Here is a 24,352-nt window from a genome sequence, read left to right on the forward strand (position 1 = left end):
CCAACCCTCCAAATTAGGCTGGTCAGAAGATAAAAAATTTAAAAAGAAAAACTTTCCAGGGAGGCAAGCCGTCCAAGGTAACAGTGAACGACAACACTCACAACATGACACAGAGACATGCATTACCTATTTCCAGAGCCAATCATGCACTTTCCGCGGCTCAATTTAGACAGTGCTGTACTGACACCATGTGCTTAGTGTTACCTAACTTTGAAAAAAAAAACTGAAACAATGGTTGTCCACGCACTGCGCAACTTAAACGCGGTCACAATGGCATACCATTACAGTGAGCCACAGGGATGTGCAATTGTGGCAGAGAATACCAGTGCCTTCAGCAGTACCTGTCTTTTGGCGCTGGCGTAAGCGGCGTGCCATTTTTTTTTTTTCAGTTCCGAAGGCTCGTAACGAAACCCTTGAATCCAAGCCAACCTGGGGGTTCCGTAACTCATGTTTAAAAAAATCGAAACGGTCAACCGATATTAGAATAAATATGGTAGTTTGACTGTGAAGGCGCTTTACAAGATGAAGGCCTTCATGACGAAGGCTTTGATGGCCTTCATCATGACAGAGGTGACACTTCTCAGTGAGTACCTAGTGAGTCATGGGGGCTTAATATATAGTGCTTACGTTTTCAGTCACGACTGAAGTGGAATAGCCATATGCAAGTTGCTTCCGCCCTGCGTCTCGATCCTATAGAGTATATTGCGGAAACGTTTCAGTACTGCATGTCGTCTAGGGCTGTTAAGGCAGTCCTTTTCTATCTGTAACCACCAATTGCATGGCACCGCAATCGATCGAAATATATGCGTGAAAATGATTGTGCGAATGCGTTCCGCATTTTATTACAGAATTTTCTGACGTCATCGCACACAAGAATTGACAAATTGTTAGCCTAACAGGCTGACATGGCGGTGCCCCTGCATCGAAAATAAAGTCGCCCATACTCACCATACACTCGTCTCCGATGCGCTGCGGCGCCAGCTTGGCCTTGGAGGCCTGCTCGAAACAGTCCACGTCTGGGCCGTGAGGTGTCATCATGCTGTGCAGGCTAGCACCACCGCACTGGAAGCCCGTCTCCTTCGGACGCAAACAGAATGAAAACAGGGCGTCAACATTTACGCCAGCCAGTGTTCGCATGCACCGTGGAAGCATGCACTGTAGAAGTGCCCGAGTGCACAGGAGTCACTAGGAAAGGAACATTATGTACAGTGCCAGTAAGTCTGGGACTAAGGAGCTAGTAGGGGTGGGTCACGCTAGCGAGGGTGACGATTCTACGATCCCGAAAAGATGGTAACGTTCCTCAAGAACAGAATAAGAGCCGCCTTATAGACCTCCTCAAACCTGGCAAGCATCCTCTAGAGCTAATGTCATCATGGATGACATTAGCAATAGGGCAACAGTGAATTCGAAGACCAGTCCTGGCGTCAGGGTAAACTTCGTGTCGTTCCAGGTACCACTCAAGTCTGGCGAGGACAGAGCGGTATTCTATACCGCCCAATCGCACTGGCTAGTTGCGTAGGGCAGGTGATGGAACGACTGATCCTTGTGAGACTTGAATGGCACCTGGAACGCTACGAAGTCCACCCAGACGCCACGGCTGGTCTTCGAAATCACTGTTGCTCTAACGACTATGTCATCCATCTGGCCACTTACGTTGAACATCACAAGACTGTGTAAACAATTATATGTCGCCGTCCTCGTTTTATAAAATGAGCATATGGCAATGTTGCTCATGACACCATACTTGAGGTTCTCGAAACAGTTGTTCTCGGCGGTCGAGTTCATCCTTGGACACGCAATTACTTACACATATGCAGTCTTCATTAACACTGAAGACACTTTATAGACACTGCACGTGCAGCAAAGTTCCTCAAGGTGCTGTATGAAGCACCGCACTCTGCAACCTTGTACTCATCGGCCTCGTGTAACTGCTACCGGATGCGGTCAAGTTGTCAATGTGTGCCGATGATATCTGCATGTGTGCAACTGGCGTGACCCGTCCTAGGGTGCGTGCGAGGCTTCAAAAAGGTGCGACTTCAATAGCAACGTATGCGAGCGAATAAGGGCTCAATATCCCGCAAGACTGTCCGTGTTTTTCCTAGGTCCCGACATAGGCTCCCTTAGATTAGGAAGAGCATATTTTTAGAGCCAATTATTGATTGTGACCCCGATTTGAGTCCCTGTGTGGCCCACCTGACTAAGCAGCTGACGGCCCATATCTTATTTGTTCACATTCCTTCCGGAAGCCTTCTGTGAACAGGGCTTCTGTACAGAAACCGAACGTCTTAATAGTTTTTTTTCACTTATCCGTTTTCAGTCGGTGTTTTCACTGTTTTTTTTTTGTTCAACATGCTTTCTCTCGACCAGACGAGATATCGTCAAATCAACAATTGCACGTGGTACTTTTGTCCGAGAACGCTACTTCTCTGCTATTTGCGAAGCAGCGTTCCAGTGCTGACCAATACCTGCAGAAATAAACTCCGCACAACCAAAAGGGCCCAGGCCCAGACGCTTAGGGTTTTTGTTGGATGTCAAATGGTGCTGGTGCGTTAGTGAAATGTATGAGCTCCCTATGTTGATAACGCCACCAAGAAAAACTCAAAGACGAAATTTAGTTGTAGAAAGATGTATCGACGCGTATTAAGAACAACCGCAAGGGGCCCAATGCTAATGTGTAGCCTTCTACAATACGATTCCCTTCACCTCCAAGTCGTCGCTTTGGAAAGCTAAACAACTCGTTACAAAATTAATTGTGGTGTTTAAAGTCCTAATGTTGCACATTGGGCTATGAGGGACACCATATCGGGGTACTCCGAGTTAATTTTGACTAGTCAATTTTTTTTTATTGTGGTCCCTGAAACACGGTGCATAAGCGTTCTTGCATTCAGACCCCCATCGGAATATGGCCACGGCGGGCGGAAATCGAACCTTCGACCCCATGCTACGCAGCAGAACGACGTATCCACTAAGCCAGCACGGCAGGTATGAATGCTTGATTTCGTTTTTGATTTGAACATTTGAACAAACTCTCAGCAAAGCAAAACGTGAAAGATGGCCTACCTTGGCTTCATACTTGCCCGTGATGAGACCCATGAACTCGCTCATACAGTTCCCTGGGTATAGAGGACAGGAAAGCGCAAACTGAGCAAACATGTCTTACTCGATTGTCTCTCACAAAGTTAATGATAGAGAAACATTTAGGTGAAATGAGAGAATGAGAACAATTCTTACAAGAGCTGGAGCTGTTAGCCTAAAGCCATATGCGTGGCATGCTATTTCAGGTGAATAGGGTAAAAAATATAATGCTAATAAAATGTCAAAGATATAGAACATGGAAGTAAAGAATATATAAATTGAAAAAAAAACTGAATGAACATTAATTAATGAAAGAAAGAAACACGCTGCAATGAAAGAGATACGCAAAATAAAGTCCTCTTTGACATGAGGAAATGTCAAAAGGGCCTTTGTTGGGCGAGAACCGTTTCCCAAAGATCTGAAAACGTCAACTTTTAACATTTTTTTTGTTTCACTCATGATATAGGGTCCTTAAGCCCATTAGGATATAATTCGAAGTTTTAAAAATTCCTCGATAAGTAATTTAGGACAGCTTTAGCGCAAAAACGACCCGCCATACAACAACGAAAAGAAAGGGGGTTAAACGAGGGGCCCGATATTTATTAATCATATCATGAGAAGCCAACGAACAAAGACACCAAGGAAAACACAGGGGAAATTACTTGTACTTATTAATTGAATTAAAGGAATGATAAATTAATGGCAATGAAAGTGGATGAAAAAACAACTTTTCCGCACGTGTGGAACGATCCCACGTTTTCGCATTATACGTGCGATCGCGTAATTGCAAATGCGAATTTCCCTACTTAAAAGCATGTAAAAACACAGAATTGCTCTCATAAGATAACCGATTAACTTTAATGAATATTTGCTGCATTTGAGAGAAAAGGTCAAGTTCTAGCAACTGTGTAAAGTAGAATGTTGACTTGGAGCCTCCTACCTTTTTGCAAAAGAATGACGGAAATTGGTAACATTCACCAATATGCAAGCACAAATTCTTCGAATTCGTAATTCTGCACCAAAAACGGATATTGGCATTATGTAAAATGCATATGCTAGAGCACCTAAAGTTGGCAAATATTTTATATGAGTTTCCAACTTACATGAAGTTGTTACAGTGTTTACGAGGGTTTTGGGAATGTCCCACTCACTAATCAAAGAGGAGGGCGTTAGCCGAGGGGCCCTATATTTGTTAGTCATATCATAAAAAGCCAACAAACACTGAGACCGAGGACAACATAGGGGAAATTACCTGCGCTTAATAAATGAAATAAGGAAACGATAAATTAATAGAAATGAAAGTGGATGAAAAAACAACTTGCCGAAGGTGAGGAACGATCCCACAACGTTCGCATTTCGCGTGCGATGCTCTACGAATCGAGCTACCGCGGTGCCGTTTCCCGATCCACTTTGTAAGCCCCGCTACGGGCGGCTGCAAAACAAACCCATACGGACGGCGCGGGCCATCTGGGCAGGGGACATGCGTCTCGACGAGATTGTTTCCACACTTGAGTAACGGCTGTTAACGGTTGCCCCAGAGCGGGGCCTTGCAAGCAAGCAGAGTAACCACGCCGTCGGCACCCAGGGCTGCCGCACAGTTCGGGGAGCGCAGAAGGCCATCAGCGCCACGTTTGCGGTCGCGCCTCACAGTAAAAAAGGGAGCTTCGGACCCCCGTCGCATTGTGCTTCCTGGGGATCCCCACAGGCGTTTCCCTTGCGCGCGGCCGGCTGGCGGGGGTAAACCCCTTCCCAGCTGGGATCTCCCCGACTGGGCGTCAAACGCCGTAACGGGTGGGCCCGTCTGACTTCCGCGGTGCTCTCATCGGCGCCTTTGAAGAGTGCTTGGTTCGGGTCTAGCCGCGGGCAACGGAGATAGCGCGGCCTCAAGCAGGCGCGCCAGCCTCATTGACTTTGACGGCTTTGCACCGCGCGCTGACCGGCGTAGGGATTCTTTGAGCCGCAAAAGACCCTGCGGTTTTGTCTCGGTTCCGAGGCGCCGTGGGAACGTCTTCTTCGGCTTACGGCCCGGACACGAGGCCGACCTCGGCGGGTGGGCAATTATCCCGGGCTCCTCTGTGACAGTTTGGCTTGCAAACAATTGCTTGTTTAAGGCGCCGCATGGCCTGCGGGTTCTTGGAATCCGATCGCGTCGCGCACATGTTCGAGCACTGGAAAACATGGTCCCGACGATCCCAGGCTTTTAGGTTTTGTGAATGTATTTTGTTGGGCAGTGCTTGTTGCGCCGGCTGTGCTCGAGAGCCGTTGCTCGGAACTTGCGATGTGTACAGCTGGCATGACCCTCACCCCTTTGTTGTTGTATATTGTGTATTTCGGGTGAGGATTCTGCACTGTGAACTGTACTAAAAAAAGATGTTCTTTGACTTTTGGTTGTTCGACTGGCCAATCCCGCACGCAAGTTCTGCTGAACGCAGTGATTGGTGAATGGATTGTCCAGTTGAGACGCCACCCGGCGGCAATTCGCCAGTAAAGATTGTGGGCGGAGCGTTGCGTCTACAAAATGCGGCCGCAGAGCTCCGAAGGGCAGTTCTGGACCTGGCTTCGGTGCTAAGCACCATCGGCTCTGCCGAAATAGGGTCGCCCTATGTGGTCCAAACCAGTGTAGCCATTTGTAACCGATGTACTGTTGAAACTATGCAATCTTGTAACCGAACTTTGTAATTTTATCTGTAAATACAAGTTGTTGTTCGTTCGTTACTGCAGCGGCTTTGTCCTTTCGAACCTAAGTCACCCATTGAGCCACCTGTGCAGACCGTCTCTGACGGTGCGTCTCGGACGCCGACGGTGGGGGTGAATTTTAACGAACCAATCGATCCATCGTTTTGGCATCGAATTCTTACTGGCGCAGTCGGCAGGATAGGTTCGGAAGACCAGCTAAGCGCTATCAAGACAGCGGTACATCTGCCAGAGTGGCATCCCAAGAGCTAGCAGCACCTCCGGTGTCTGCAATTGGCTCAAGCCTTGGAGGAGGAAGCCCAACAGCAAGTCATCGCTAGGCGACGTACCTCAACGAGTAGGACGTCGAGGCGCCGACTCAACCCCAGCAGGGAAGCAGCCCGAGCGAGAGCCACGCAGAAAAACCTCGACCTTCGTCCACCTGTGATCCTCGTCTGAAACGTGAGTTTCCTTTCCTCTTACTGTTCAGTCACTGCGGGGCTTCGAAGCTAACCATGATGCAGAATCACAGGGACGATGAGGATGGTCAGAGGGAGAGGGGTAGCAGCGATGGTGAAAGCGAGCCCTTTCTGTCTGAGCGGGAGATGGAGTTTAGACTAAAGATGGCTCAGGAACGTCGCCAGAGCCTAGCCCTTGAACTGGAGCTCGTCAGGGCACGGACAGCGTCGCCATCGAGTGGTCGCGAGGGCAGTGGCAGAGCACTTGAGAACGATAGAAACACGGAATGGCGTAAATATTCCAAATTATTAGTTGGTGCTTTCCCCAAATTTCCCACAGACGCCGAGGTCCCCATTTGGTTCGAATCTGTAGAGCACACCTTGGATGCCTACGAGGTGCCGCGAAGCTGTTGGGGTCAGATAGTTTTTCCGCTCCTAGCGGAGCGCATTGAGTACCTGTCAACACGTCTGACTCCCGCACAGCACCGGGATTATGAAGCTTTAAAGGAGGTCGTCCTTGATGAGCTGCAGTTGTCTCCCCTTGAATATCAAAAAAGGTTTTTCGGGGTACGGAAGCGGAAGACCGAGACGTGGAAGAGTTTCACGACTCGTCTTGCCAGTTACCTAAATTTTTATGTGGCATCTAGGGACGTGTCAAATTTTGCGGAGCTGCTCGAACTCATGGTGGCTGACCAGCTGAAGACAGTGTTGTCGGAAGAGGCGCTCAGGTACGTCAGGCTGCGAGAAGGTGCAGGGTGGTACAAGGCGTCCGAAATTGCTAGACTTTTGCAAACTTTTGAGGACGCTCACGGCCGTGTAGACATACCTAAGGGGCAACCTCGGGACACCAGCACTAAGGGCCCGGAAACTACAACTGGGAACCGCAGCAGCAGCGGTTTGGTTTCGCACCAAGGGCAGAGGACAAAACCGAAATCACCGTATCCACCCGCGGGACAGCAGAGGCCAACAGTTTGCTTTGAGTGCGGGTCAGCCGGGCACATTAGGCCAAATTGTCCCCGCATCCGCGAAAGGCTGGCGCACACGGCCGCCCAGCAGGAACAACCTGAGAGGCTCACCGCGCGGGTCGCGCTAGAGAACCCAGCTGTGGGTGACCGCTTGTTGTGTGTAGCTCTCAATCGTAGGGGCCGAACAATGAAGGCAATAGTGGATACGGGTGCCGAGATAACTGTGGTTCGCGAAAGTGCCGTGCCACCGGAATTAGCACAGTCGCATGGCAGTGTAAATCTCCGCGCAGCTTTTGGCGAACGAGTTGAAGCGAAACTCGTGGCGCTACCCCTGACACTAAAACAGGGCCAACCCGTGTTTTCCAAAGTGGAGGAGGCGACGCCAGTATTGTGCGCACTCACGGATAGGCTGAGCGTGAGCGCGGATTGCCTGCTCTCAGCAGAGGACTGGAGCGCGCTCCAGCAGGGTCGGGACGAGGCTTGCGAGCTGCCCACCAAAAAACTCCCGCCGAGCAGCAGCGAGGAGCTGGTTACAGCCGTAGGACTGGGTGGGGGACAGGTTGATCCCGAAAACCCGGTTACCGGTGCGAGCAAGTGCGATGCGTTGCATCCGAACGCGGAAGGGGCACAAGAAGAATCCAATAGTAGCTCCGATACAGTGAAGGGTGACGCCGGGACGTTACGTGAGGAACAAAAGAGTGACGCCACTCTGAGCAGGGCCTGGAAAAATGCGGAAGAAGGAAGGGGTGGCATGATCGTGATTGATGGTCTGCTTTACCACCGCGACCACGTATTGGGACAGCCGGTAAAACAGCTAGTTTTACCTACGGCGCGGCGCGCTGAGGTACTTAGTCTCGCCCACGAGTCATGCTGGGGCGGCCACCTTGGCTGTCGCAAGACAAGAGCGAGGATTAAGCTTAGTTTCTTTTGGCCAGGCGTCGAAAAAGACGTTCAGGCATTCTGCAACAGTTGCCACGGGTGTCAAATCAGAGCAGACAAAAGACAATCAGATCGAGTGCCCATCACGCCTCTAGTAAGGCCGCAGTACCCTTTTCAGAAGGTAAACCTATACGTTATAGGGCCGATCGATCCCCCTAGCAGTCGCGGCCATCGCTACGCCTTGTGCATTATAGATCTTTGCTCCCCCTGGCCTGAGGTCGTGTGCCTCACATCATTAACAGCTAAGGCAACCTGCGACGCGATGTTAGGAGTTTTCAGCAGAACCGGGATACCAGAGGTAGTTTGTTCCGATTGCGGAACGAATTTTACCGCCTCACTCACCAATGAGTTTCTCTCGCGCCTCGGCTGTTCACCTCGCTTTTCCACGCCTGACCACCCGGAAAGCAACGGAGCGGTGGAGCGGTGGAACCGAGTGTTCAAAAACATGCTGTTTCACGTGATCAGCAAACAGGGGAGAGAGTGGGATAAATTTGTCCCTTTCCTGTTGTGGGCCTACAGAGAAGTCCCGCACGATACTACGGGCGTGTCGCCATTCCGTATGATGTATGGGAGAGAACCAGTCGGCCCACTCGCCATATTAAAACGAACGTGGTCAGGGGAGCAGGAGGTGCCCGCTTTGGTCGCAGATAGACCCTCGCAGTACATGCAGAAATTGAAAAAGCAGCTGCAGATAGCAGCTGAGGCGGCCGACTTGACTACGACCAACCAGCAGAGGGCATATGCCACTCAGTACAATCTCCGCACGAAAGAAAAGGCATTTCAGGTAGGGGACCAGGTGCTTGCGTTCGATAGTAACCGCCTTGGTAAGATGTACCCAAAGTGGCTGGGACCTTGCACGGTCATGGAGAAGTACAGGCAGCACTCTTATTACATCGAAACCCCGGAAGGAAGGCGCATGCTCGTTCACGCGAACCACTTGAGACCGTACACGTCTCGTGTAGCTAGCATAGGCGTTATATTCCACGACGACCGCGAGTTCGGAGAGGTGGAGTACACGCCGCGTCCGGGTAGGGTTCTCGGCACTACGGCCCTCTTACCCGCAGACAGTATATCACATTTGGAACCGCCGGAGCGAGCGTTGGTGAATGAGGTGTTTCAGACACATGCCGCCTTGTTTACGGCCGAAATTGGGATAGCGCGGGTGAACGAGCACCGCATAAAACTGATGGAAGGAGCCGTGCCAAAGCGTTGCCGCCCCTATCGCATTCCGGTAGCCCTGAAAAGCGAAGTCTCCAAACAAATATCGGAACTACTAGAATTAGGGTGGATCTATAGGTGTGAAAGCCCCTTTGCACATCCGTTGGTGTGCGTCCCCAAGAAAGACGGCACAGTGAGACTTTGTGTTGATTATAGGAGTTTAAACGCGATGACCGAGCCAGACGCATTTCCTATGGGATTCCCACAGGATTTAATAATGAACGTCGGACAGGCTAGCCATATTACCCTTATTGATCTCCGTCGTGGTTATTGGCAGGTGCCCTTAGCGGACGACTCGCAGCGGGCTGCGGCGTTCGTGTCACACTTGGGTCAATTCGCTTGGAGGGTGATGCCATTCGGTCTCAGGAACGCTGCAGCTAGCTTTCAGAGAAGCATGAATCAGCTGTTAGCACAGCACGAGGACTACGCCTGCGCATATTTGGACGACATCGCTGTTTTCAGCAGGTCGATACAGGAACATATCCGCCACCTTCACGCTGTTTTCTCAGCTCTGACATCAGTGGGATTGGTAGCGAACCTCGAAAAATGTCAGGTGGCCCGGGGATCTATCCGCTATCTTGGGCATGTGGTAGGCTCCGGCAAGCATGGCCCGGACCCTACTAAGCTCGCAGCCATCAAGGGACTGCAGGTGCCGCGTACTAAAAAGGAATTGAGAAGCGTCCTTGGCCTCTGTGGGTATTACAGGGGATACATTTCAAATTTCGCGGCCATAGCGAAGCCGCTCACGCAGATGACTGCTAAACACGTTCCCAATTGCATTCCGTGGTCTCCTGAGGCCAACGAGGCTTTCGAAGGTCTCAAAGGTGCTCTGTGTAGTGCCGTAGAGCTGGCGACTCCAGACTCAAGCAAGCCATTTTGGCTGTTCACCGATGCGTCTGCAATTGCCGTGGGCGCATGCCTAGCTCAGATGACCGACAATGGCACAGAGTGCCCCATTGCTTTTGCCAGTCACCGCTTCACGCCCACTCAGATGCGGTGGTCTACGATTGAACGCGAGGCATTTGGCGTCATTTGGGGTCTCAAAAAGTTTGACACGTGGGTGTTTGGCAGGAAAATATTTGTAGTATCCGACCATAACCCTCTTGCGTACCTCACTCAGTCCACGCCTCAGGGAGCAAAACTTACGCGTTGGGCTTTAGCGCTACAGCGCTATGATGTAGTGGTGCGACACAGAAAGGGAATCGCACATACTAACGCCGACGCACTTTCGCGTCTGACGAACCATTGCTGGGAAAAGGATGTAGAAGACAGGGAACCCGCAGTGACGAACAGTGGAGACAAGGAAACAAGTGTGGTGTGATGTGATATGACTGCGGTAACCACACAGACGACCTTGGACGATGAACTCATGCTGCCGCATTTCTGTGTGTACCTTGTTGTTTTAGTGTTTTTTGTTTTGGCGAGTGTCGTCATCTAAGCTCAATGATGTATGTTTTCCTCCCAAGCTAGAGGCTGACAGTGTCCTTCCGGCTCATATTTGTACGATACTGCATATTATAGTTTCAGGACGCGAGCCCTGTTGCATCAGGGAAGCCTTACTATTTGTTTCGTTTGTGTATTTGCTTTGTGTGTGTTTAGGTTGTACCTATTTTACGGTGAAACTTATTCATGTGTTCACACTTTCTACGGAATGTGCCGCGTAGAGTGCTCATCATATGGCACTGGCATTTATTTGTGTTGTTTCAGTAAGCGAGCCAGCTTACTTGGACGAACCAGCGGGCCAGCTTACTGTCATGAGCAAGGCGCGGCTCACGCATTTCCTACGTGTGCGAACTCAGACCATCGTTAAAGCGCGCTGCCTAAGATTGGTTGGTAACTTTTAATTGTCATGTCCAGATGCGGCGTATGTACAAGTTTACACGCAGCATGCTTTTGTTTTGGTTTGTTTTGGGTTCTGCTTCGACAACACTGTAAGCGAGTTGTTGTCTCGTCTTGGGTGGGGGGTGTAAGCCCCGCTACGGGCGGCTGCAAAACAAACCCATACGGACGGCGCGGGCCATCTGGGCAGGGGACATGCGTCTCGACGAGATTGTTTCCACACTTGAGTAACGGCTGTTAACGGTTGCCCCAGAGCGGGGCCTTGCAAGCAAGCAGAGTAACCACGCCGTCGGCACCCAGGGCTGCCGCACAGTTCGGGGAGCGCAGAAGGCCATCAGCGCCACGTTTGCGGTCGCGCCTCACAGTAAAAAAGGGAGCTTCGGACCCCCGTCGCATTGTGCTTCCTGGGGATCCCCACAGGCGTTTCCCTTGCGCGCGGCCGGCTGGCGGGGGTAAACCCCTTCCCAGCTGGGATCTCCCCGACTGGGCGTCAAACGCCGTAACGGGTGGGCCCGTCTGACTTCCGCGGTGCTCTCATCGGCGCCTTTGAAGAGTGCTTGGTTCGGGTCTAGCCGCGGGCAACGGAGATAGCGCGGCCTCAAGCAGGCGCGCCAGCCTCATTGACTTTGACGGCTTTGCACCGCGCGCTGACCGGCGTAGGGATTCTTTGAGCCGCAAAAGACCCTGCGGTTTTGTCTCGGTTCCGAGGCGCCGTGGGAACGTCTTCTTCGGCTTACGGCCCGGACACGAGGCCGACCTCGGCGGGTGGGCAATTATCCCGGGCTCCTCTGTGACAGTTTGGCTTGCAAACAATTGCTTGTTTAAGGCGCCGCATGGCCTGCGGGTTCTTGGAATCCGATCGCGTCGCGCACATGTTCGAGCACTGGAAAACATGGTCCCGACGATCCCAGGCTTTTAGGTTTTGTGAATGTATTTTGTTGGGCAGTGCTTGTGCGCCGGCTGTGCTCGAGAGCCGTTGCTCGGAACTTGCGATGTGTACAGCTGGCATGACCCTCACCCCTTTGTTGTTGTATATTGTGTATTTCGGGTGAGGATTCTGCACTGTGAACTGTACTAAAAAAAGATGTTCTTTGACTTTTGGTTGTTCGACTGGCCAATCCCGCACGCAAGTTCTGCTGAACGCAGTGATTGGTGAATGGATTGTCCAGTTGAGACGCCACCCGGCGGCAATTCGCCAGTAAAGATTGTGGGCGGAGCGTTGCGTCTACAAAATGCGGCCGCAGAGCTCCGAAGGGCAGTTCTGGACCTGGCTTCGGTGCTAAGCACCATCGGCTCTGCCGAAATAGGGTCGCCCTATGTGGTCCAAACCAGTGTAGCCATTTGTAACCGATGTACTGTTGAAACTATGCAATCTTGTAACCGAACTTTGTAATTTTATCTGTAAATACAAGTTGTTGTTCGTTCGTTACTGCAGCGGCTTTGTCTTTTCGAACCTAAGTCACCCATTGAGCCACCTGTGCAGACCGTCTCTGACGGTGCGTCTCGGACGCCGACGGTGGGGGTGAATTTCTACGAACCAATCGATCGATCGTTTTGGGCATCGAACTCTTACTCACTTTCTTGGGTATTTATGTGTCCTAGTTGCACCCTGGGAGTGTTAGCCAGCGCCACCACTCACAGGCCTTGGCGGCGGACGTGGAACATCCTTTCTGCCGCAGGCGTCACGAGAACATGATCTTCTTGGGTGAAGGCAATCGGTAAATATACCCACATATGCTACCTGAAGGCATCAATGTTGCCGGATTCGAGACCCTCCTTTTGTAATAAACGAGTTGTTTTTTCATCCGCTTTCATTTTCATTAATTTATTGTTTCTTTATTTTATTTATTGGGCAAAAGTAATTGCCCCTATGTTGTCCTCGGTGTCAGTGTTTGTTGGCTTCTTATGATACCACTCGCAAATCAGTGATACATTTCGGAGAGGTACGTGATACGCTATTTTGTACGCCTTAGATGACTCAGAAGGTGCAGCTTGCGGAATTTTAATATAGTATATTATTGAGTAGTTACACAGTTGTAAACTTGATACAAATGTTTTCTGAAATGTACCTAGTTTCAAGAATTTCTTTAAAATATATGTCTAATAAAAACAAAATGTGCATTTTATAGCCACTACAGATCTTAACCTTCTCTTTTAAATGTAACAAACCCTAGTCAAATTCTGTTTATTGGATGCCGAGCAACACAGTTTGTTCGTTTCCTAGATTTTAGACACGAACTCCAGAGATGAAGCTTCCTCTTAAGTTGTACGCATTGTCTGATGGGCGATATAAGGTTGCCAAGCCACTGCTGAAATCTCAGTATGATCAGGGTCTCGACTCTTTTATTCAAATACACGTGCATGCGTATGTGCCGCAGTTCAAGCAGCTTGGAATATATATATATATATATATATATATATATATATATATATATATATATATATATATATACAGTGAAGTAGACGCGCGTATGAAGCGGTTTATTGACGTTTCGGCCGGGGTCCGGCCTTCATCAGAATACATTGCATGGTGTCACTACAGTTAATATACATGCGCTTATCAACCAAATGAAGATACGTTAACATCAAAAACGAATAAAATGGGCGAACAAAATACATCCGAATCGTTCAAAGGATAGCTGACACGTGTATAGACCGATGGCGATTGCAAACATATAATCTAAGATACAAAGTATAAAAACATACCGAAATGCATTGTAAGAACCAATCGCAACGTGACAACAAAACGTCGATATGCGCTCAATATGTGCTATGTTATCAAGCAAACACAGAAACAAAAAAAGGGGAATAGCGACGTACTAGTAGAAGAAGGGACAAGTGACGGGCTACAAAGACAGGCAACTCAATTTTCCTACGCATTCATTCATACCACACGCGACAGTATCAAACTTATAGATAAGGAAGGATTCGCGGGCTTCTCTGTCATAATTTGAGCGAAATCCAGATTCAAGCAACGTGACTTTCAGTTTATCAAATGAGTGGTCAGGAAGATGTACGTGTTTTGAGATGGGCAGGTTGGGCAACGTGTTAGCGTGGGATTTATGATTGTTAAAGCGGAATCTGAAAGGCCCTTCTGTTTGTCCGATGTACCGTTTTTTGCAGAGCGTACATTCAAGCATATATATTACGTTTTTTGTGTCACAATCGAAATCGCCTTTGATTTTTAAACAAAAGTTTGAAGACGTACTAGTAACCTGTTGCGATGTGGCCATGTAGGGACATACTTTACATCGCGGTTTTCGACAAGGATGGCATCCGATGGCATCAGGGCAGTCAGTCTTAGATGATGATGCTAGTATATCTCGAATATTTCTAGCTTTACGGTATACTGCTTTAGGCGGATCAGAGAATATGTTTTTGAGGCGTTCACTTTGCATTAGAATATTGTGGTGTTTCTTTAATACATGCGAAACATTTGAGACTGACGCAGTGTGGGTTAGGACAAGATTTGCCTGGGGTGAGGGAGTCGGTTTGTTCTTAATGCAAAGAAGCGTCCTTCGGTCATGCACGTCTGCGCGTTTTATTGCATCGTCAATTAATTGTGGTGGGTAATTTTGTTTGGCTAAAGTGTTTTTTAGGGTACCACAATTCTTTTGAAACTCTGATTGCTCAGAACAAATTCTTTTAAAACGTAAGGCTTGGCTATAAGGAATGCTGGTCTTGCAATGTTTAACGTGACTGCTATCGAAGTGTAAATATTGACATCTGTCTGTCGGCTTTTTGTATAAGGCAGTAGATAGTTTATCATTTACCACTGAAACGCTGACGTCAAGGAAGTTAATATTAGATGCAGAATACGTGTGAGAAAATGATATAGATGGATGGGCATTGTTAAAGTCAGATATGAAAGAAAGCAGTTCCTGTTCCCCATGAGGCCAAATCAGAAAAATATCGTCAATGTAACGTTTGTAGTAAAAAGGTTTTAAGGTCCTGGTTAGCAAAAATTTATCTTCTAGCTGACCCATAAATATATTGGCGTAGTTCGGGCCAATTCGCGTACCCATAGACGTCCCACTAATTTGTACATAGTGTTGTCCTTCAAATTCGAAGTTATTTAGTTCCAAAATAAGGGCTAGCAAACTTGCCAATGTGTCGCTGTCGATGAGTTTCTCGGGTGATACACATTCGTAGCAATTGACGACTGCCATGATGCCATCAGAATGTGGAATGTTAGTATACAAAGATACTACATCAAGTGTGACCAAAAGAGAACCTTGAGGAATAATGAGATCGATTATATCCGACAGGAAGTGGGTAGTGTCTCTTACATAAGAGGAAAACGTAGCTGGGATATTACTAATCAGGGAATCTACGTAGCTGGACAAATTTTCTGTGACTGTACCTATACCAGAAATGATGGGACGACCTGGGTTGTTTATCTTATGTATCTTAGGTAAAAGGTAGAAACGACCAGCAACAGGACTTAGTGGAATTAGAGAATGAACCGCATTGTCAGGCACCTTTTTCTTCTTGACGAGATCTAGCACTGTGCTTTTGATCAGAGATTTATATTGCTCAGTGGGGTCATGATCAAGGCGTTTATAGAACGTCGCGTCTGCTAGCTGTCTGTGGGCCTCTGCGGCGTAATCGGACTTGTTCATTATGACAACGGCACCACCTTTGTCAGCAGGCTTAATGACGATGTCTTTGCGAGAGGAAAGGGTATCTAGTGCTTTCATTTCGCTGGCGGACAAATTACGGCGGAAGGGTGCTTGTTTTTGATACAATTGCAGAACGTCTCGTTGTACTGCTTTGATATACATGTCCAAAAATCTATCGCGCTGTGTGGGAGGGATCCAGTGCTTGCCAGAGGGTAACGCCTGTTTCGAATCGCTTGAATTTGAGCGGTCATGGAAGTATTCGCGCAAGCGTAAGTTACGGGCGAAATTATCCAAATCTTTCAGTAGTTGAAATTCATTATGTCCACCTGTTGCTGGACAAAAATTAAGACCACGACGTAGAACACTGCACTCCTCAGTTGTTAGCTGAACGTCCGAAATATTAACAATATTATTTAGCTCCTGATGGGCAAACCTACTAACAGAGGATGACGAAGAAGTGCCGGAGTGTACTTCTAGAGGTTTGGTTTGAAAAGGGGCAGAGTTGAATACTTTGTTCTGGCTTCCAGAAGGGCACACAACACCGTCACGGGACAGTTTCTTGGCTTTCAATGCGTAGATTTCATTACGTTTTTTGGTTGCGAATGCCTCTAACGCGGCGGATTGGCTAGAGGACAAGTTCAAGCTCGCAGCAATTTGACTTTCTTGGTTCATGAATTTTTTACTGGAAGAACGATAGTGATCTAACACGACACGGGTGAGTTGTAGTGAAGCATTTGTTAGTATGTTATCCCATCTAGCTATATTGCGCTCAGACATGTCCGACAGAGCGGGTTTTACAACAATACGGAGACCCTTTGGTGCAACAGCCGCAGCTAGGTAGGTATTTAGCGTATCTACATGTAGAGCATTGCGAATTCTTTTTTCTGTAACCTTCCTTAGCCTTAGAAATTCATGCGAACAGAGGTACGAAATGTTGTTACCGGGAGACACAGCCTTTAGTCAATTTGCCGGTGCATCATCCACGGTTTGCGTGTGGGCTCTGCGGAACTCGTAGCGGGGACCTTTCGGGGAGGAACCTGTAGCGTCCTGTGCTGCAGGCGACTGTTCAGCTGACGGAGCTATCACTGCGGCGTTCTTTGGGCGATTCTTTGAAGTAGCCTTCTTGCGGTTCTTTGGAGCAGCCTTCTTGCGATGGACCTGTGTCTTTCGATTGTGGGGTGATGACTCCTTTTGAGAGGGACTACTGTTCGTTGTCTGTCCTGTCAATAGCGCCGGGTCAGAAGATGGGCCTTCAACGCTCGGTTCCTTGGTGCAGTGCTGAGGCGGATTGCTGGGAGCACTGTCTGACCAAGAATGGTACACAGCACTGGACGGCTTGTAACAGAGGTGCCGAATGTGACAGGCCATGAGTGAGACGCCTTCGAAGTTCGGGTGCAAACCATCAGCTGCGAGCACGCGGTGCGGGGGCAGCCATTCGAACCCATGGTCCAGGAAAAATACTAGTCGGGAGCGACTGCAGAATTGTTTCAACAGGGAGTTGAAATAACACGCTTCTTGGTTAAAGCAGCGAACAAATGTGGCGCTGGGGTACCCTCGTCGGCGGTTCCTGGTCCTTGGCAGTACGAGAGTGGCATAGATTCTGGTGATTTCAGGACGTTCCTTGGCGATGTGATCGATGACTTCACAGTAACTTTGGAAAGCTTCTCGGGCTGATACTCGAGCTAGGTCGATGGTGCCTACATGAAGAACGATTGTTGTGGTGTTCTGGGGGACGAAATCCAATAGTGCTGGTACGTCGCTGATTGATGCACCGCACTGAGACACAAACGCTGGCGTTTCGTTCACCGCAGGATCGAAGTACTGGTAAATATGCTTCGTCTGGGAGTCGCCTACAACGGTCACTGACGGAGCTCTCTTTGGGTACTTCCAGTAGACGTGCTTCAACGCGGTCTTCTCCGGAACCATTGTTCCAATATACCAGAAAAAAAGCAGTTCTGGGTCCGGGTAAATATTCACAGTGAAGTAGACGCGCGTATGAAGCGGTTTATTGACGTTTCGGCCGGGGTCCGGCCTTCATCAGAATACATTGCATGGTGTCACTACAGTTAATATACATGCGCTTATCAACCAAATGAAGATACGTTAACATCAAAAACGAATAAAATGGGCGAACAAAATACATCCGAATCGTTCAAAGGATAGCTGACACGTGTATAGACCGATGGCGATTGCAAACATATAATCTAAGATACAAAGTATAAAAACATACCGAAATGCATTGTAAGAACCAATCGCCACGTGACAACAAAACGTCGATATGCGCTCAATATGTGCTATGTTATCAAGCAAACACAGAAACAGAAAAAGGGGAATAGCGACGTACTAGTAGAAGAAGGGACAAGTGACGGGCTACAAAGACAGGCAACTCAATTTTCCTACGCATTCATTCATACCACACGCGACAGTATCAAACTTATAGATAAGGAAGGATTCGCGGGCTTCTCTGTCATAATTTGAGCGAAATCCAGATTCAAGCAACGTGACTTTCAGTTTATCAAATGAGTGGTCAGGAAGATGTACGTGTTTTGAGATGGGCAGGTTGGGCAACGTGTTAGCGTGGGATTTATGATTGTTAAAGCGGAATCTGAAAGGCCCTTCTGTTTGTCCGATGTACCGTTTTTTGCAGAGCGTACATTCAAGCATATATATTACGTTTTTTGTGTCACAATCGAAATCGCCTTTGATTTTTAAACAAAAGTTTGAAGACGTACTAGTAACCTGTTGCGATGTGGCCATGTAGGGACATACTTTACATCGCGGTTTTCGACAAGGATGGCATCCGATGGCATCAGGGCAGTCAGTCTTAGTTGATGATGCTAGTATATCTCGAATATTTCTAGCTTTACGGTATACTGCTTTAGGCGGATCAGAGAATATGTTTTTGAGGCGTTCACTTTGCATTAGAATATTGTGGTGTTTCTTTAATACATGCGAAACATTTGAGACTGACGCAGTGTGGGTTAGGACAAGATTTGCCTGGGGTGAGGGAGTCGGTTTGTTCTTAATGCAAAGAAGCGTCCTTCGGTCATGCACGTCTGCGCGTTTTATTGCATCGTCAATTAATTGTGGTGGGTAATTTTGTTTGGCTAAAGCGTTTTTTAGGGTACCACAATTCTTTTGAAACTCTGATTGCTCAGAACAAATTCTTTTAAAACGTAAGGCTTGGCTATAAGGAATGCTGGTCTTGCAATGTTTAACGTGACTGCTATCGAAGTGTAAATATTGACATCTATCTGTCGGCTTTTTGTATAAGGCAGTAGATAGTTTATCATTTACCACTGAAACGCTGACGTCAAGGAAGTTAATATTAGATGCAGAATACGTGTGAGAAAATGATATAGATGGATGGGCATTGTTAAAGTCAGATATGAAAGAAAGCAGTTCCTGTTCCCCATGAGGCCAAATCAGAAAAATATCGTCAATGTAACGTTTGTAGTAAAAAGGTTTTAAGGTCCTGGTTAGCAAAAATTTAGCAAAAATGGGTCAGCTAGAAGATAAATTTTTGCTAACCAGGACCTTAAAACCTTTTTACTACAAACGTTACATTGACGATATTTTTCTGATTTGGCCTCATGGGGAACAGGAACTGCTTTCTTTCATATCTGACTTTAACAATGCCCATCCATCTATATCATTTTCTCACACGTATTCTGCATCTAATATTAACTTCCTTGACGTCAGCGTTTCAGTGGTAAATGATAAACTATCTACTGCCTTATACAAAAAGCCGACAGATAGATGTCAATATTTACACTTCGATAGCAGTCACGTTAAACATTGCAAGACCAGCATTCCTTATAGCCAAGCCTTACGTTTTAAAAGAATTTGTTCTGAGCAATCAGAGTTTCAAAAGAATTGTGGTACCCTAAAAAACGCTTTAGCCAAACAAAATTACCCACCACAATTAATTGACGATGCAATAAAACGCGCAGACGTGCATGACCGAAGGACGCTTCTTTGCATTAAGAACAAACCGACTCCCTCACCCCAGGCAAATCTTGTCCTAACCCACACTGCGTCAGTCTCAAATGTTTCGCATGTATTAAAGAAACACCACAATATTCTAATGCAAAGTGAACGCCTCAAAAACATATTCTCTGATCCGCCTAAAGCAGTATACCGTAAAGCTAGAAATATTCGAGATATACTAGCATCATCATCTAAGACTGACTGCCCTGATGCCATCGGATGCCATCCTTGTCGAAAACCGCGATGTAAAGTATGTCCCTACATGGCCACATCGCAACAGGTTACTAGTACGTCTTCAAACTTTTGTTTAAAAATCAAAGGCGATTTCGATTGTGACACAAAAAACGTAATATATATGCTTGAATGTACGCTCTGCAAAAAACGGTACATCGGACAAACAGAAGGGCCTTTCAGATTCCGCTTTAACAATCATAAATCCCACGCTAACACGTTGCCCAACCTGCCCATCTCAAAACACGTACATCTTCCTGACCACTCATTTGATAAACTGAAAGTCACGTTGCTTGAATCTGGATTTCGCTCAAATTATGACAGAGAAGCCCGCGAATCCTTCCTTATCTATAAGTTTGATACTGTCGCGTGTGGTATGAATGAATGCGTAGGAAAATTGAGTTGCCTGTCTTTGTAGCCCGTCACTTGTCCCTTCTTCTACTAGTACGTCGCTATTCCCCTTTTTCTGTTTCTGTGTTTGCTTGATAACATAGCACATATTGAGCGCATATCGACGTTTTGTTGTCACGTGGCGATTGGTTCTTACAATGCATTTCGGTATGTTTTTATACTTTGTATCTTAGATTATATGTTTGCAATCGCCATCGGTCTATACACGTGTCAGCTATCCTTTGAACGATTCGGATGTATTTTGTTCGCCCATTTTATTCGTTTTTGATGTTAACGTATCTTCATTTGGTTGATAAGCGCATGTATATTAACTGTAGTGACACCATGCAATGTATTCTGATGAAGGCCGGACCCCGGCCGAAACGTCAATAAACCGCTTCATACGCGCGTCTACTTCACTGTGAATATTTACCCGGACCCAGAACTGCTTTTTTTCTGGTATATATATATATATATATATATATATATATATATATATATATATATATATATTCCAACCTGCCTGAACATACGAAAAATATTGTTTTTTTTTCTTTTCCCCGTTGCACGGAGTCTTACATCGATAAACACGTGAGCGCGTTCTGCGCATATGTGTAGGCCCGATGCACGAAGCACACTCACGGTGATAGTAGGGCGGCCTGAAGGTGTTCTCGGCCACCGACCAGCGCGGCGGGAAGATGACGAAGTCGGCGATGGCCGTGCCCGGCTTGGTCGAAGGGCAAGTCAGCACCGTGAAGATGGACGGGTCCTGCATTGCCGAGGGGTATAAGAGATCAGTGCCCAGTCAGGCGAAGATGCTGAGAACAAGCACTTTGCGGAAGTTTAGAAAGATTGAGAGAGAGAGAAAACGAATAGAGGTAAATAAGAAAGGGTAACCGAAAGAGGTTGCCAAGTTGGCTACCATATGAAGGAGAGAGAAAGAGTGAAAACGAGAGACACACGAAGAGAGGCCAATGTGGCGATTCCCGCGTTATTTCTGCTTCTAAATATATGCCAGTTTATAGCTGTTATATTTATTAAAATTATGCAGTTTCAACGCACATGTTGGAATCTACGTAAAGTGATGCTTTCGTGAAGCGCTTAATTAATTTCTATAAAACTAAATGCGGTGGGTACATTTATGCTCACTTTTATCCCATGCAACCTCAGATCTCGTGGAATGCTCACGTTCATACACCGCACATGTCACAACTCCAATGTCAAGAAATATTGACGTTTATATCCACTGCACCGTTCGCATGCACTTTGCTTAAATACAAACGGAAGTTCTAGGCAATGCACGCAGTGTAACGTCGACGCAGTCGTGTCTCGAGGACAAAGGCCTCGTTTGATTTTTACGGTGAGAATAATGGTGAGCAGAGGCGCATGGCGGAGAGAAGTACGAATGCGGAAGACCGCGAAAAAGCCGGCTATTATTGGCTCGTTTCATTTTTTTTTGCGTCTTTGGCCTGATCCGAACGAGCGCGCGTGCGCGTCTTCTTCTAGGCGAAAGAGCCGCAGCAGCCGCGGTCAGCCAAGCCAGGGAGGGTTTACAAAAAAAGCTTCGCTTTAAAAGGGCACTAAGGAAAAAGTAATCATTCAGATTAGACCCGATAGATAATTGGTCTAGAATTCTATCATCGTTTTCTGTGTGCCACTAATATGATTTCGTTGCGTGGAGGATAGGCAACGAAGGTTCCGTTGCTGCTCTTCAATTTGAGCCGCCCGCTCCAAAACGAACCAGTTGGCGTAATCCCCACGTGACCTCCCTCTGTACCGCGCTTTGTAAATCAGCCAGCGCTGACGTCACACGACAGTTTATATGGTCTAAAATAGGTGTCGCGAATCCGATTCACCTTTTGAACGAACCAGCGTTAAGGGCCCCGTGCCACAGAAAAAAATTGTAGCTGATGTGGACACATCTGGCACATGGGAACAAATTTTCCAAAGCTCCGAAAGTCAGTGCAGGTGAAGTAGAGAAGACGCTTTTGTGAAAACAAAACAACATTGAACACAACAGCGAAAAGCAGAACGAGTGCAAAACTCACTAATAAGCTACGTTTCCCATTTATTATTTTATACAAATTTCACAGCACACACAAGTGCCGTGGAACAGGAGCGATCTGATGGGCAACGTGTGTAGCGTTACAAAGAATTCGCAAAATGCCCATTGCTTTTCTGTCATCTGTCCTTCAAGAAATTCACTGCCCTTCCACTCTGTGAAGAAGGATGACCAGCGAAGCTTTGTATATGGGCCTCTCAATGGCGAACTGCACCTCCGCCACGTGTCGCTCCGGCATTTCACAATCTTCGGAATCGGCGCACATATGGCGAGTGCTTAACGCCTGCTTCACCTCCGCCGCGGGTTGGCCCGGCATTGCACTATATTCGGGATTTTACGCGAAGCATATTACTAGAGCTCAACCCAGCTCCTCAGGCGCGGCGGTGTCGCCTTCAATACCACGTGACACCGTGACGTCACGACAGAGGAGAAACGGGGCTCCAACTCGCGCCGTCGCTCGAGAGCTCAACCCAGCTCCTCAGGCGTGGCGGTGTCGCCTTCAATACCACGTGACACCGTGACGTCACGACAGAGGAGAAACGGGGCTCCAACTCGCGCCGTCGCTCGCGGCGTCGCCCCCCGCATCGGACGCGGTGAGCGTCGAGCAACGCAGCGTTCGGCGCGACAACGAAATGTGCGCCTGAGCAAGCGCCGCACGCCTGAGCCGACGCCGACGACACCGGCTTTTCTGCGACACGAGCTCCTTAACGCTGTCGCGTTAAAATAAAGGCTAGTATGCTTCGCATCCTGGGCTTAACCTTAGCTAAGCCACAGCCATTTTTTTCCTACGCGTTGAGTCGGTAGTGGGGGAAAGTATCCCTTAACAGCTTCGCTGTAAAACTGTGTGGTGAAGCACGTCAGTGATCAATGTTCCATTACTCCATATACTGCTCGAACACTTCCACATGCAGCTAATCATTGATCAAGTGAAGTTGTGCAACTGTAATCAGATACACAGCGCTGCTCCCGCACTCAGCCACATATAGCTTACCTCGACATATGGCAGCAAAGTTCATTGTGGCTTGGTTGAGTTTACGTCAGCAACGCTACGCATTGTCAAGAACGGCGAGTTGCGCAACAAGATTGCCACCTTGCCACCCGATTACGACAAGGGGTGCAAGACGCGCACTTCCCCCTCTCCGTCGCTGCAGCTGCGAGGCGTTCAAAGAAGCGACCTTTGCGCTGGAATCCGCCGCCTCCCTCCAGCTCCTTCGACATTGTGACGGGACGAGTTCGGTGTGTGGACAATGATTCCACGCGGAGCTGATTTGACCCGCCTGGTCAAGCTGCCGCGGGAACGGCTTATTTTTGTGCTTCTCACGGTTCGGAGTGGCTCGGAACAATGAGCGACGCGCGATCGACAACGACAGTTTCCCGGAACGGCACCCCGTGCGGTTGCCTCTGTGTACGGAATGTGTGTGCCTTTGTGTCTGTAAACTGATCTTCAGAGCAGCTGCGAGTTGGTGATGTGTAAACGAACAGCCGCCGCGTCGTAGGACCGGCGGATCGAGTGTATAAAAACTGTGGTTGTGCGAATGTTGGACACTTCTCTTGAGCAGTCATGTTAGACTGAGTCACTTCTCTCATGCAGTCCTGTTGGACTAATACTCTTTTTCTCAAACAGTCATGTTAGACTGAGTTAATTTCTGTAAATAAACCCTTTTCCCTCGTTCTCGATGAGAAGCAGTTCTTCACTTCATCAACGATCTCAGCGTAAATAAGTTGGACGACGGCATGGGCCAGCTACCTTCGAATTCATGCCGTACTCCAATCTTGGCAAAGGACCACGGACGAAGGGATTGAGCCCCCAATCCTGACAACTGGCTGACAGCGGTGAGATGGACTTTGCGACATGGTGCTGTATCTGCGGTGAGTGCTTGGTTTTTGCTT

General features: G+C 48.0%; 1 protein-coding gene and 1 long non-coding RNA gene across 2 annotated transcripts in view; one reads left to right on the top strand and one right to left on the bottom strand.

The window, feature by feature from the left end:
• The window catches only part of LOC139059944 (uncharacterized), an 82,685-nt gene extending 79,664 nt beyond the window's left edge, over positions 1 to 3,021 (top strand). Inside the window, exon 3 of the long non-coding RNA XR_011514528.1 lies at positions 2,889 to 3,021. This is a non-coding gene — a long non-coding RNA (uncharacterized lncRNA). The remainder of the gene's footprint in view (positions 1 to 2,888) is intronic.
• hgo (homogentisate 1,2-dioxygenase) overlaps positions 1 to 24,352 on the bottom strand; it is a 67,383-nt gene that overhangs the window by 6,794 nt on the left and 36,237 nt on the right. The window contains exons 12-14 of the mRNA XM_070538577.1: positions 21,043 to 21,169; positions 3,061 to 3,113; positions 949 to 1,077 (exon numbers count right to left, since the gene is read on the bottom strand). Coding sequence (XP_070394678.1) covers positions 949 to 1,077; positions 3,061 to 3,113; positions 21,043 to 21,169 — 309 coding nt within the window. The remainder of the gene's footprint in view (positions 1 to 948; positions 1,078 to 3,060; positions 3,114 to 21,042; positions 21,170 to 24,352) is intronic.

Source organism: Dermacentor albipictus, chromosome 5 (assembly GCF_038994185.2).
Source record: "Dermacentor albipictus isolate Rhodes 1998 colony chromosome 5, USDA_Dalb.pri_finalv2, whole genome shotgun sequence".
Taxonomy (NCBI): Eukaryota; Metazoa; Arthropoda; class Arachnida; order Ixodida; family Ixodidae; genus Dermacentor; species Dermacentor albipictus.